At 36.4% G+C, this 14,244-nt stretch overlaps 1 protein-coding gene across 1 annotated transcript in view; it reads left to right on the top strand.

The window, feature by feature from the left end:
- Positions 1 to 14,244, top strand: part of ITGA4 (integrin subunit alpha 4) — a 52,171-nt gene that overhangs the window by 15,600 nt on the left and 22,327 nt on the right. The window contains exons 8-14 of the mRNA XM_070956872.1: positions 3,964 to 4,026; positions 4,120 to 4,257; positions 5,964 to 6,075; positions 6,975 to 7,069; positions 8,177 to 8,267; positions 11,579 to 11,624; positions 13,168 to 13,322. Coding sequence (XP_070812973.1) covers positions 3,964 to 4,026; positions 4,120 to 4,257; positions 5,964 to 6,075; positions 6,975 to 7,069; positions 8,177 to 8,267; positions 11,579 to 11,624; positions 13,168 to 13,322 — 700 coding nt within the window. The remainder of the gene's footprint in view (positions 1 to 3,963; positions 4,027 to 4,119; positions 4,258 to 5,963; positions 6,076 to 6,974; positions 7,070 to 8,176; positions 8,268 to 11,578; positions 11,625 to 13,167; positions 13,323 to 14,244) is intronic.

Genomic DNA, 14,244 nt, shown 5'->3' with positions numbered 1-14,244 from the left:
CAGAGCTGCTGCAGCAAAATGATTGTTACGGAAGTATTTAGCAATTTCAACAACATTAGTCTTTATTTCTGGAACACTTAAGTCTTTGGCTAAGAGGTGCAGCAAATGAGCACTGCAACCATATGTTATTAGCTTTGTATTCCCTTCTTGCTCTTCTAAATTTCTTCTCATCTTGGATACATTTGCAGCATTGTCTGTGACCAAACTGCGTATTAGACATTTGAATTTTTGTTCACATGTTATTATAGCTTTTACTGCCACTTCTTGTAAGTATTCTGCTGTGTGTGCATTTCCTGACGTATCAATTGTTTGTGCAAGGAAGACTTTCCCTTCTGTTGTTATACAAGCACATACAATAGGATCATTGTGGACATTACTCCACCCATCAATACTTAGGTTAACAATTCTACCCTCCAGAGCTGTTGCACATTGCTCCATTTCTCTGTCATACACTTTATCCAGCAGTTTCCCTGCAACATCTGCTCTGCTGAGTGGACTGTATTCTGGTCTCAGTGACTGAACCATATTCATGAAATGTGGGTTCTCAGTCAGACGGAAAGAAGAGTTCATTGCATAAACAAACTGGGCAATTTTTTCATCAATTAACTCTTTTTCTAATCTGCTAGTTTTTATCACAAACTTATCTATGGTGGTTCCAGGAGGGAAGGGTTTTTTCTTTCTTTTAGGTGATAGTGATATGTGGCTGTAGGTTCTGATGATGATGAGGCTAATGAAGCACTATCCTGGAGGATAACTCTAAACAGTGATGGGATTCAATTTTTTTAACAACCGGTTCTGTGGGCATGGCTTAGTTGGGGGTGTGGCTTGGTGGTCATGCGACTGGATGGGCGTGGCTAGCTAGTCATGTGACCAGGTGGGCGTGGCTATCTGCATAGGGACTACTCAGAGGGCTGAAAAAAGTCATTTCTGACTGGTCCTCGTACTTTTGACTGGTCCTCGCACTTATGACCACCCTCACATTTATGCCCGTTGCAGCATTCTTAACAACCGTGTCACTTATTTCTCTTCATCATAGTGACAAGCTAGAGCAAAAACGTAAAATGTGAGGACAGTCGTAAGTTCGAGGACTGGTCAAAAGTGCGGGGACCAATCAAAAATAACTTTTTCAGCCCTCTGAGTAGTCCATATGCACTACCCAGAGGGCTGAAAAAAGTGATTTCTGACAGGTTCTCGCACTTTTGACCGGTCTTCGCACTTATGACTGGTCATCATTTATGCCCATTGTAGCATTCTTAACAACCGTGTCACTCATTTCACAACTGCTTCTCTTCACCATGGTGACAAGATAGGGCAAAAACATAAAATGTTAGGATAGTCGTAAGTTCGAGGACTGGTCAAAAGTGCGAGGACCAGTCAAAAATAACTTTTTCAGCCCTCTGAGTAGTCCATATGCATAAAAGGATACAGCAATAGAGAGGGATGAAGGAAGGGAAATTAGAGTAGGAGTGAGGGTAAGAGAGGGAGGAAGAGAGGAGGAGAAGGAGAAAGGAAGAGGAAGTAGGGAGGAGAAGAAGAGGGGGGAAGAGAAAGTAAGAAGGAAAGAAAAGAGAGGGGTGGTAGGTTTGAGGAGAAAGATTGCTGTACAATAAAAAAGATGAAAGGGAAAAAAGCCAACCCCAAACAAATATAAAGATATTAAGATAAAGAATGAATGGTTAAACTTTAAAGAATAAAAGAGAACAAATATGAATAAATAGCAATAATTAGAAACACACATACAAACATACAATGTATTTTCTTTGAACAGAGTATTTGGCTGGTTCACAAATTTAAACAGTGTTTAGTCATTTCAATTAAATTTACAATTTCTATATTTCCTTTTTGCCATGTTTATTCCTTATCTGTTTTTTAAAAAAACCAATATTACCCTTCATCCTCATCTCTAATCTTAATAAAATTCAATTTTTCCTTTCTATTCTATATTATACCCCTTCCCATTGTCATCTATTTTTATATCCATCCTCACATTGGTTAATTATGTAATATTACAGTTGTTTAATACAAATTCAACATTTTAATATAAATCAATGTTATATAACTATCTTTTTTGTATATTGATCAATATGAACATGAATATTCCAATTATTTTCATGCAATCCAATTTCTTACAAATCAATTAATTATATTTAGCAATAATAATAAACCAAATAATTTCCCCCATATATTCCTCCAAACCACAACTTAACCATTTCTGCTTTCAACACAATGTACAATTAATAGTATCTCAATTATTACAATTCCCTAGTTAAATAGAGCTTTTTTTCTTTTGTCTTTTAAAATCTTGAACTCTCCTCTTTTGCCCTAAATTTCCCATTGTTTTTTGGTGAGGAGAAAGAAAAAGAAAAAGAAATCTCTCTCCCTGCCTCATTTTGTCACGTTGCAGCAGAGCCTGCTTTACTTTCATTTTCCTTTTAGCTAGGGGAAAAAAAAATCTGCTCGAGCACTCTTTGCAGTAAGCAAAGAGCTTGCAAAACAAGAGCTTGCAAACAAGCTTGCAAAACAGCTGAGAGCGAATCAGCTGAGAGTCGGAGGCTGATCTAATGCTAATTAACCTATGCTGAAACTGAAAGAGGCTGTTTTTTTCTTGCTGTTTGCTTGCAAGGAGGTAAGTGCTGCAAGGCACAGGTCAAAGGGGGGGGGGGCACCCTCCTTGCCACTTAACCCCCCTAGTACCGGCAGAATCCCACCACTGACTCTGAAACTGTAGAACAGGAAAATGGTGATCTTGAAGGTGTATAGTTTCCAGAATCCATGAATTCCCCTAAACAAAAAAGTCAATGCTGTTATTTTATTGTTTATACAATTTCTGCTTATTGTACACAGCACTGCCCCAAAAGGAATATTTGCTTTTCTTCATAACTGTACCAAATGACAGTAACATGCAGTAATAATAAGAAATATAATTTTGCTCAAACATGACAGCTCAAGGCAGTCTTTAGAAATATGATTCAATAAAAATGTTTACCAACCTGAAGATCCTGCCTGTTCAAATGTGTTTCTTCGGTCATGTTCATCACAGCACTTCTCATGATGTTGCTTCATTCGGGCCACCAGGCCTTGCATTTCTTTGTTGAAGTGTTTGCAGTTTGCACGCATGTCTGCCTTACCGATAGGTAAAGGAACTTCATTAAAATATTGCCAAACTGGGTCTCTTTTATGGCCTGCTGCCACTATAGGTTTTTTTCCTCCAAGGAAAGAATGTGATAAACCTCAGGTCATACACACAAAAAGATCCAAAGACTTGTCTGTCTGTGACTGTGCAGTATTGTGCTCAGAAAGTTTCACTTTCATTTTGTACTGCTTGTCTGCTTGCCCCTTCTTCCTCACATTTGGTTTCACTTTCTTCTTGTGCAGATCTATTCCACTCCAAACAATCAGAAAAATATTGTTTCTATTCTATTCACTGAACTTCTTGAAACTTAGCACTGAAGGGGTTGATTCTGTATTCATAGGTTTGTAGAACAATAGGATTAAGGTCTTTTTCTCAACTCTGTTCATGTTATAACATTTTTGCTGTGAAGAAGAGGCATGTGATCTCTGCTGAGTCAAATTCAGTTTTGAGAACTGCAAAAGTAAACCAAGCATCTGTGATAATATCTTGTAGGCAGAGAAACTGCCTAATAATCTTACAAAAACCTCTGGAAGAGCATGACATTGTGAATGGATTAATGGAATTTATTTACCCAAAAAAATAAACATATACAGCCTTATTCTACATAATTAAAAAACTAATCTTTATTTCATGATGGAATAACCTTTGGATGGTAATATACTTTCCTCAAAAAGCATTTTATTTAAAAAAATCTGATTTTTTTGATTTTTTTAAAAAAATCATTGATTTTTATCCACCCTGCTTCTTTTACTGATAAAGAAACTTCTTGGGGTTTTTTTGTTTGTTTGTTTAGGGCCTCTGATGCAGCTGACCTTTGTTGTTTATTTCAGGTTTACATTTTTAAAATTGAACCCAAACAACTATCAATTTTAAGTGAATTAAGGGGTAAAAAGGTAATATACATTTATAAAGTTTGTTAAATGTCACGATATATTCATACATCTTAGTGATTTTATGGCTAACTATTGTCTCTTCTATGTGGGTAGTTTGGTTCTTACTTTGGAGCTACTGTTTGTGCGGTGGATCTCAATGGTGATGGCCTTTCAGATTTACTAGTTGGAGCACCCATGTATAGTAAAGTCAGAGAAGAAGGAAGGGTTTATGTTTACCTTAACTCAGGTTCGGTAAGTATTCCTTCATTCTTGTTGAAGAATGTTGTGGAGTTGATTCAAACAGATAAATGATCCATTTTTAGGCCCAGCTTTTTCATAACAATTATTATTATCATTATCATCATCATCATCATTATTATTATTATTATTATTATTATTATTATTATTATTATTATTATTATTATTATTGATAGTTTCCTTTGCATGTAGAAATGATTAACATGTTTTAATATGGAAATGCAACAAATTTCTAGATAAAGCATCTATTGTGAAACTGTCAGAATATACCCTGTTTCCCTGAAAATAAAACCTCCCCGGATAATAAGCCCAATCGGGCTTTTGAGTGCATGCACTAAAATAAGGTCCCCCCCGAAAATAAGCCCTCCCCGAAAATATTTAAACACATGCGCAGCTGGTCCCTGCCATTTCTTCTGGTTAGGGTTAGGGAGACAGAGCTGGAAATCAGGTAAGACAGCAAGAGGAGCCCCGTCTTGCTCCATGCACCCCAAAATAATAAGACCTTCCCGAAAATATTTAAACACATGCGCAGTTGGTCCCCGCCATGTCTTCTGGTTAGGGTTAGGGAGATAGAGCTGGAAATCAGGTAAGCAAGAGGAGACCCGTCTTGCTCCACACACCCCAAAATAATAAGACCTTCCCGAAAATAAGGCCAAGTGCTTACTTCAGGGTTCAAAAAAATATAAGACACGGTTTATTTTAGGGGAAACATGGTAGTTATAAAATTTTACAGTGGTCCAAATATTTCAACTCCTCTTCCATACTATTTTTTTTCTTCTTTGCCACACATCTATAAAGAAAAGTCCTGTTCTGACTGTTAGAAGGAGCCTTTACTTCTGGAGGCATCTAAGTTTTTTCTGACTAATTTCTGTCTTGCACCTGGCTAGCTTAGAGTGATGTAAAACAGTTCTTCAGTGTCCCCCCCTCCCTTTTTAATAAAAAAAAATTGGAAGATAATATCGAAAAGCTAGGAAGTACAGCTACTTCTTTATGTTTTTATAATGCTGTTGAAAGAACATTCATGGAAGTGAAACTGCCTGGGCATGTAACTTTTTAATGAAAATGGTTAGGTACAATGGATGGCTTCTTTTCCTTCAAATGTTGTTTGAACATTTGCATGGTGCCACTTTGAAAATGATTGACAGGAACTCTACTTTTTAACTTCTGGGTATGGACTTTGATTTTTCAAAGTTATATAAACAGACACTTTTAATGAAAAGGCTTTTTCATCTTATACTTGCAATTTACTAAAGTATCCTTTCATCCAGAAGCCAAATCACTTACAGAGACTAAATGTCTCTAATTTAGCTTTCTGCTTTGTTAAATGATCCTGTAAAGGAGATGGCAGTGAAGAACTTTGTACAGCACCATTAAAATGTATTTCTACTATGCAAAAGTTGTTTTCTTCAGTTGCAGATTTAGTCAGTTACTTGTGTGATTATTTGGGGTGGGATGAGGTTTGACTTCCTTAAATCAGTTTTAAGCCTTAGTAATTGCCATATATAAAGTGTGACTGAATGACTCCAATACATAGAATATTTTAATTTGGTAACATACCTGGAGATTTGTGAGAGGTACATTTAATGGAAGCTGCATGCGGTTTGCAGCTTACAAATTATACACCTAAAAGTAAAACAGAATCCCTCATGATTGTAATATATTACCTAGGAACTCAGGGATAATCAGACTTATTTTTATAGGGAGCAAAGATGATGGAGCTGCAGACAGCACTAGCTGGAAGTGATTTGTATGCAGCAAGGTTCGGTGATTCCATTGCCAATTTAGGAGACATTGATAATGATGGCTTTGAAGGTATTACGTTTTTTTTTAAAAAAAATCTGTAGTAGTGTAAAAGGAAGAATAGGATGCGTTGCTCAGTATTTACCTGTAAATGCAGCTATTCTGAACCATGCCTGGAGATACATGTAATTATTTTAAGAGTGCAGAACTTTGATTCCACATTTACGTCTAGCAGAATATTTACAATACAGCTAATCAAAACTGATGCGTTCTCATCTAGCACCCCCTTTAATTGGCAGTAGCATTTTTTGCCTCGAGAAAAAGATTTTCCAAATTATTAATATAATTTTGTATGTAACTTTCAAGATGATGAATTCTGATTTTTAAAAAATAATGTTGACAGAAGAGCCTGGGTATGGGTTTCCATGCAACATTCTTTCCCCCTTCATCCCTTTATGTCCCTCAAATTCATTCCGATAGAACTTTTAGAGAATACTTTTAGAGAATATTCAGGGAGCATGGGACCTATTTAGGAAATGGAAGTCTATTTTGCCAGAGAAATCTGTTTCCCATTGGATTTTGCTTGGTATAATTTATAATTGACTGAAACAAGTTATGTAAGAATGTATAACAGTTGAAGTTTCTCTGCTTTACTACTTCCCCATATGATCTATGACAGCATCTTAATAATTTCTATAAAGAGATGGAGCAAATGGTATATTTCTGCTACATCTTTTAAGTTCTCCAATAGTTGATTACTATCTCTGAGGATTTATCCCCTAATACAGATCTGCCTTTTTTTCCCCCAATACTCTTATCAAGATAATTCCTCATTTATCTTGTGATTCTTCTATAAAAAATAAATTGCAGGGAGGGATCTATGCCAGTCATAATTATTTTTTTATTTAAAAAAAGAATTGTACAATGCAATTAATGCATGGTTAATTTCATTTTCCATTGCTTTTTAACAGATGTAGCCATTGGAGCTCCACAAGAAAATGATTTAGAAGGCTCGGTTTATATATACAATGGCAGAGAAGACGGAATATCACCAACTTTTTCACAAGTAGGTCTCTTTAAATTGTCCTTGGGTCTACTATTTTTAATATCTTGCTGTTACAGAATTAACTGTTTCGTTTGTTTAAGCAGACTCAATTGTCAAGGACCCCTGTTCAGTTGTCCAGTATTTCCAGATAGGTTTGAAAAATCTCCAGCATGGAGTCCTGGAAGACAATTGCCAATTTGGACTAGATAAGCTAGCATAAATTGGTTTCTCATATTCACATTTTTTTAATATTAAGCAGAACATAGAAGTGGAAAGCATGCATGGTAGGAATTTATTGACACAATAGTTCCCCAGTAACAAATTCTGTGTTATACATGCAAAGTAGGAGTGAGCTGGGGCAGAGGAAGAGGAAGGATGGAATACCTAACAAAGATCTAAATTGTCCCAATTACTTGGTACTGTCAGTGTTGACTCTTATGGGAAACCTTTATGCATGCTAACCGTATTTTGCTACTTGCTTAACAGCCCTTTCCTCTATCAGTCATTAATGGAAAAAAGACCACTTTGTATCAGTATTAGTATTAAATGGCAAATCTAAGTGAGTCATAATATCAGGCTTAACAGTTCACAAGTAGTCCAGCTCAGTTGTAGAAACAAACTGCTTATGTTAACAATATTTTAAGGTAGCAGCACAAAAGTATTTGTAAAACAGAAATGCATATGGTGGTTCCAAAGCCACCTGTAGATGTTGAAAATGTTTTACATATCCCATCCCTGTCCAAAGTTGTTACCAAATTGTAATATTTAATGTGGCAGAAAAAAGACAAAGTAACTAATGTTACCTATAACTAATGTAATTATAATTAATTATGAATGCATTCCTTTAAATGTAGATGGAATGAAACCAGTGCAACTTTTTCCATCCGTCACCCCCCCCCCCCTTTAACTTTTAAGAATATGGCCAATTTTGTCTTGGCCTGATAGACAATCTGAGGATGCTCTCAGAGCAGTTTAGCTAATCCTAAAAAGGTGTTTGGAATATTGAAAATATCATCGTTTATACTTAGCACTGAATACAAAGCTCCCACAATGAAGGAAGGATGATTTTATTTTCTGTTATTTCTCTACTGCAGCTTTTTTGATTTTTGTTTTAATAATAATTTTTAGAGGATTCAAGGACATCAAATCAGCAACAATTTACGCATGTTTGGTCAATCTATATCTGGGAGAATTGATGTAGACAGCAATGGGTATTCAGGTGAGTTTAAGTACTTTGTGTGCTTTAAATCACTTGGGCAAAGTTTTTTCATTTCTTGCCCACCTGTCTGGGACATAAACCTAAATGAATAAATCAAAATCATTATGAAGCAAATAATAAAATACAATACAGCCGGCATGGAACACACAAGTTGTAAAGAGCAATTTAAAGACAGCCTGTTTACATGTAAGTGAATTAATATGCATGGTCCCATATGCATCTACTTAGCATTGAGTCTTATTGAAATAAACAGGCCTTTCCAATGCTTTAAAATTGTAGCATTGCTATGCTAATTTTTTTTCAAACTAATGTACTAGAATTTGACAACTTGGAAAAAAGAAAATAGAAAAATAGAACCAGACATGTAATTTTATTAGAAGTCTTTAGTAGTGGGGTAAAAAGATCAAATGTAAGTGCAGTATACCTACATGTGACAGTAGTATTTTGCTCCATTCTGTATTAGTAAATCAAATTTAAGTATTCCCCTTTCATTGTAATCTTTAGTTTGTTCTGGTTCCTCTAATGTTCAGCCTTCAAAAGTTCCATCCTATCATTTTAAGAATTCAAAATAACAGCATATTCTCATGGGAAGGAGTCTTATAATTAAGTATGAAAATTCTGTGTCCTTTGAAAAGGTACTAACCATGATTTGAGTAAAGATGACTACTCCCTTGTCTCCTAAAGCTCTAAATTCACCAGAGATCACTGTCTTGTCACTGTAAGGAGCAGCTGTAAGGAGCACTTGTGGGGGATCTCAAGTTCTCTCCTTGTCTGGAAAGAGTTGGTCTACTTGCCAACTCATCATTCAACTGCAATTGTCAACCCCACTTTTAGTGGAGCAATCTCTAGTTCACCATTTCTTCCCCAGAAGTCATGGGCAAGATAATTCTAGAGGGACCTAGAAGATATGCCACATAAAGCTTTTTAGTTTATAACCAGCACTTTGAATTGGAATCAGAAGCAACTTAGTAGGTTAGTAGTCAGATCACCACATTTTAGAAGAGTAGTAGTTTCCAAATTATCTTTAGAGGCAGTATCATGTAGAGTGCATTGCAGTCTTTAAGTTTGGGGTGCTAAGGGAATGAGTCAAGTTGTCAAAACTTCCCGATCAAAAAAGTTGAAAGACCTGGTCTTTCAATTAATGTGCCAACTGAAGTTGGGGAAAGCCTCCCAACTCTAATCCTCCATTAGCTTCTCTAGCAGGCAACTCCAGGAAGAATCCCAAACAATGAAGCACTCCTTTGGGAGAATTGCACCTCTGTCTACAGTGAACACTGAAGTTGGGATAGAGCCAGCATGATCATGGCTCCATCTTGCAAGGATTTAATTTGAACTTACTTTGACCATACAGGGTCACAGCTGACTACACAGCTTCAAGACATTGGACAAGGATTTCCACAGTATCCTCATACAGCCTGGACTAGCAGTGTGCAGTATCCTTCATCCTAGACTGGCTACTGACTTCGCCAGTGGTATCATATAAACGTTAAATTGTTTAAGGGAGAGAACCAAGTCCTATTGCACTCCACAGCAGAGCTTAGCTGTTTTGTCTCCCAGGGCGGAACTAGAAAGGAGAAAGCCAATGTAACAGAGTGCCTCCAATCTACAATCTTCACCGGTGGGGTCCAGTGGAGTCCACTGGTCCAGAAGAATGCCATGAAAATAAATAGGATGGTCATATCATGAAAAACGTGTTAGGTATTGATGAACAAGACTTGTTTATTCTATTGCTCCTTCTCTATGCCTTCGAGAACATTGTTTAATTTTGTTCATGATTTACTGCAATGTAAATTCTGCACTCTGGAAGCTTCTATGAGCACCACCCTTGAGAAGCAAAAAAAAAAATAAAAAATCATGAAGATGCTCTCTGAAGTGTTTCACCAAATGTTCCTGGCATCTTGTGTTGAGAATAGAAGCATGCAGGCATATTCACTGATATTTTAACAAGCTGATTTGTCACATTGAGGAAATAGCCTCCACATGCCGGATTTTACTTGAGAAGTTATAAAGAGAAGATTCAAAAGAAGAGTGAAATGAAAATAAAGAAATCATTATTATAATACTCATATTAACTACTAACTTAGACTTTTAGGAAGTGTGATGTGAAGATTAGATGTGTTGTACCAACACGGATGCTAATGATGTTGACAACATTCTCCTTTTCCTGTACATTGTTAGGGGTAGTTTGTAATCCAATCACATTTGCAGGCAGAAAAAAGTCCTTCAACAATTCTAGTAAATATTTCCTAGGAAAGCAAAGAGAAATAAGAAAGTGGACTGGACACTTATATTTACACATAACCAGAATGTATATCATTCTCCTCCAATGCTTCCTCTCAAATATTGTGGAAAGTGCTTTTTTGATGAGAATATTTTGTTATAACTCCTTTGTTAATTGAGTGTTTCCCCAAGTGATGCATCAGACCCCTTCAGGCAACCAACAGAAGGACAGAGGGACCATATGTTCTATGGTGCCAGAAGAAATTAGGAAGCACGCACTAACTTTATCCACACGTCCCTAGAGGGAAAATGCTTTTTATTTGCCCATTGAAACTAGGATATGCTTCAAGGTTTCTTGACTTTTCCATATGTTCTTGATTGCATATGAAATTTGAAGCAGCAGCATGTGTAAGAGAAGGAGTCAAACTGATAAAAGCAGTGCTATGGCATCATGATGCAATTCCTGCTCTTCTTCTATATTGGATAGTGTATCATACAGAGGCCCCAAAGAAGTGGAATTTGTGCCATGATGCCACAACACTGCTTTTCTCATTCTGACAAATTCAGTAAGATCCCACAAATGTCACTGAGGCAAACTACCTGAAGAATCTTTTTCAAAATGTGAAGGGCAGGGGTGGTTATGTCCAGGGGCCCCTTTCCCCTGAACATATTATTGGAAAGAAGGCTGCAGAAGCAGAGGGAATTGTAAATTACTATCTTTAGATTTTGAGCAGGAGTTTAATTTTTTGCTATAAATAAATGCTTTTTCCATTTAAAGGACTCTACGGTTTGCTTTCTTCCATTTCAGATTTCTTGTGGATTTGGAGCAGAAGTAAATAAATTAATTAAAACAATGAAGGCATATTTTGATAAATATGTTTCAGACATTCTGATCATAAAACATGTCTTAGTATATCAGCCTATTCCTGTAATTAATGATGTGCAAATAGCACATCATTTGATGTAGTCCAGAGATGAATGTGCAATAAAAGAGAAGTGCCAAAGAGAACATTTATAATGCCTCAGTCCTCAAACTCTATTCCTGCTTTATTTGTTTATTTGTTTATTTGTTTATTTATTTATTTTTACAGATGTAGCAGTTGGTGCATTTTTGTCAGATTCTGCTGTATTACTGAGGTGGGTCAAACACATTTTAGGGTTAGAGGCAACTGAACTAATATGTATATGTATATGTATATGTATATGTATATGTATATGTATATGTATGTACACACACACACACACACACACATATACACACCGTATTTTTCGGAGTATAAGACGCACCGGAGTATAAGACAGTGTCAGCTGGCGGCCCCCAGGGGTAGAGCCTTCTCTGTGGGCGTGCCCACCCTCTGGAATCAACTCCTCTTGGGGCTCCGGCTGGCCCCTGACCTTCGCACTTTCCGCCGCGAATTAAAAACTTGGTTATTCAAGTCCCCCGGCCTGGACTGATGGGGTTTTATATGGATTTTTAACTTTTATCCGGTTTAATTAGGTATTTTAACTTTGTACTGTGGTTATTGTGGATTTTATTGTTGTGAGCCGCCCTGAGTCCGTTGGAGATAGGGCGGCATATAAGGCATATAAGTTAAATAAAATAAATAAATAAATAAAATAAGACGCACCTTGGCTTTTGGGGAGGAAAATAAGAAAAAAGCTGATTGGCAGGTGGATCCACCTCCCAAAATACCCCCAATCAGCTGTTCCCAGAGATGAATTTTAGCAACAGGTTCATTGGTTGTGAGCTTTGTGCCTTGCTTTTTTTGGGGTTTTTTTTTTCTGCCTCTGAAAGCCTCCAAAACAGCTTCAGAAAAAAGCCTCTGAAGCTCTGTTTGGAGGCCTTTTTTCTGAAGCTCTGTTTGGGGGCTTCTTTTCTGAAGCTTCATTTCTGATGCTTTTTTCAGCCTCTGAAACCTCAGTTTGAGAAGCTGGGTGGTGCTACATTCGGAGTATAAGACGCACCCAAATTTTCACCCTCTTTTTTGGGGAAAAAAAAGATGCGTCTTATACTCCGAAAAATACGGTATATATAAACATTTAATCAGACTCTCTTATTAAACTCTGAAGTTAATCATTAAGCTATGGTATTAGTTATATCACTTAAATCTTTAATATATGGGACCATTAGGAGTTATGTACCAAGCAATGGGAACCTCAGAATTTATATATTTCACAGTCACATCTTGCTAAGTAAGATATTGCCATTAAGTGTTCATTAACAATCAGAGGATGATTTGAAGGCAAAAGGAAAAGTGGCATTTCTTCATCAAACTTTCTCAAGTTAAAATATTTATCTGTACATAGCACAAAACTCAATCTGTTTTCAAAGTATGGGTACTCTGATACAGATAGAGATTTTAACTTTCAGAAGTGGCCCAATTCTTTCATCCCCATCTATGCCTTTCTATAAATCCTGTTTATATGATCACACAGAAAGGCAAATGGCACTTTGAGCAGGAATGACAAGCAAGGAAGGAAAAAGTCAATCTCTGTTTTCGGCTCGGTACAATTCTGATCTTGTCTGCTTTTAAATAATAAGTTAGACATGCATGCTATTTAATTAATATGTCATTTGATCTGTTAGAATCTAAATCCTTGTGTATGTCTTTAAAAATGGAATGCCTGGCATTATTAATATTGATAGAACACCTTGTGATCACAAATTTCCTCTTTTTAGGACGAGGGCTGTAATTATTGTGGAAGCATCCTTAAAACACCCCAACTCTGTAAACCGAACCATTCTGGACTGTGTGAGAAATGGACAACCAGCTGTGTGCGTTAATCTAATGCTTTGTTTTAACTCAACTAGCCAAACCATTCCAGGTTACATAGGTAAGCCTCTACGTGCTTAGCATTTTCATAACTGAATATTTTAAAAAATTGCTAGTGGTTATGACAAATGTATTACTATAGCTGATCCATATATCAAAGCTAGTGGTTATCCACTAGCTACTATTTTATCAGTAGTTTAAAATACATGAGTGTTCTATGATCTCTAAATTCCCTAGAAATTGTGCCTCCAAAACTGGCAGTAAGATTTCCTGTCCTTTTTTGTCAGAAAGCAAGAAAGTAAGGCACACCAAGTGGCTAAAATTAACCCCCCCCCTCAAAAAAGGGGCAAATTTCCATAACAGACATCTTGGTACTCATTCATCTCTGGCAGCAAATTGGCCTGGTAACATTTAGGGGGAAGGCGCTCACATGGCAAGAAGATACAAAGACAGAGAATCAAAGAATATGAGTTAAAGAGTTCACTTCTACAAGTCTGCTTTAGGGTGGAGGTTCCTAACTCTGGCAGAAGATAATGTCTGGCAAGGATTAGACCCAGTGATTACAAGGAATTAAAACGGAAGAAACCCAAGTCAGTAACAAAGCAATAACAGTTCCTTCAATATCAGTCTCTGTTGTGAAAATTACTTGCTTGTCCTAAGTTTAGAAATGAAGCCTTGTAAAATTCTGCATCAAATCTTGATTTCTATATATAAACTATATATTATGTAATATAAAATATGTGTATGGTTTATATTATTAGTTTATATTATAATCTTATAGTTTGTATAATATATGCACAATACACACACACACACACACACACACACACACACACACACATACATATAGATATATAAATATATAGATATAATCCAAAAGATGAATAGTGCAACTTTTTAAAAAAATACAACAGTTAATGTGATTTAAGATGACCCGGACTGAGGACCCGGATTGTGGGGGCAATAAGATGACTTTGTATAAA

The sequence above is a fragment of the Pituophis catenifer genome, unplaced genomic scaffold (assembly GCF_029215685.1).
Source record: "Pituophis catenifer annectens isolate HBS135680 unplaced genomic scaffold, rPitCat1.0.hap2 SCAF_1, whole genome shotgun sequence".
Classification (NCBI taxonomy): Eukaryota; Metazoa; Chordata; class Lepidosauria; order Squamata; family Colubridae; genus Pituophis; species Pituophis catenifer.
The sequence above is the reverse complement of the archived record's forward strand: the minus strand, read 5'-3'. Positions and strand labels throughout refer to the sequence as shown.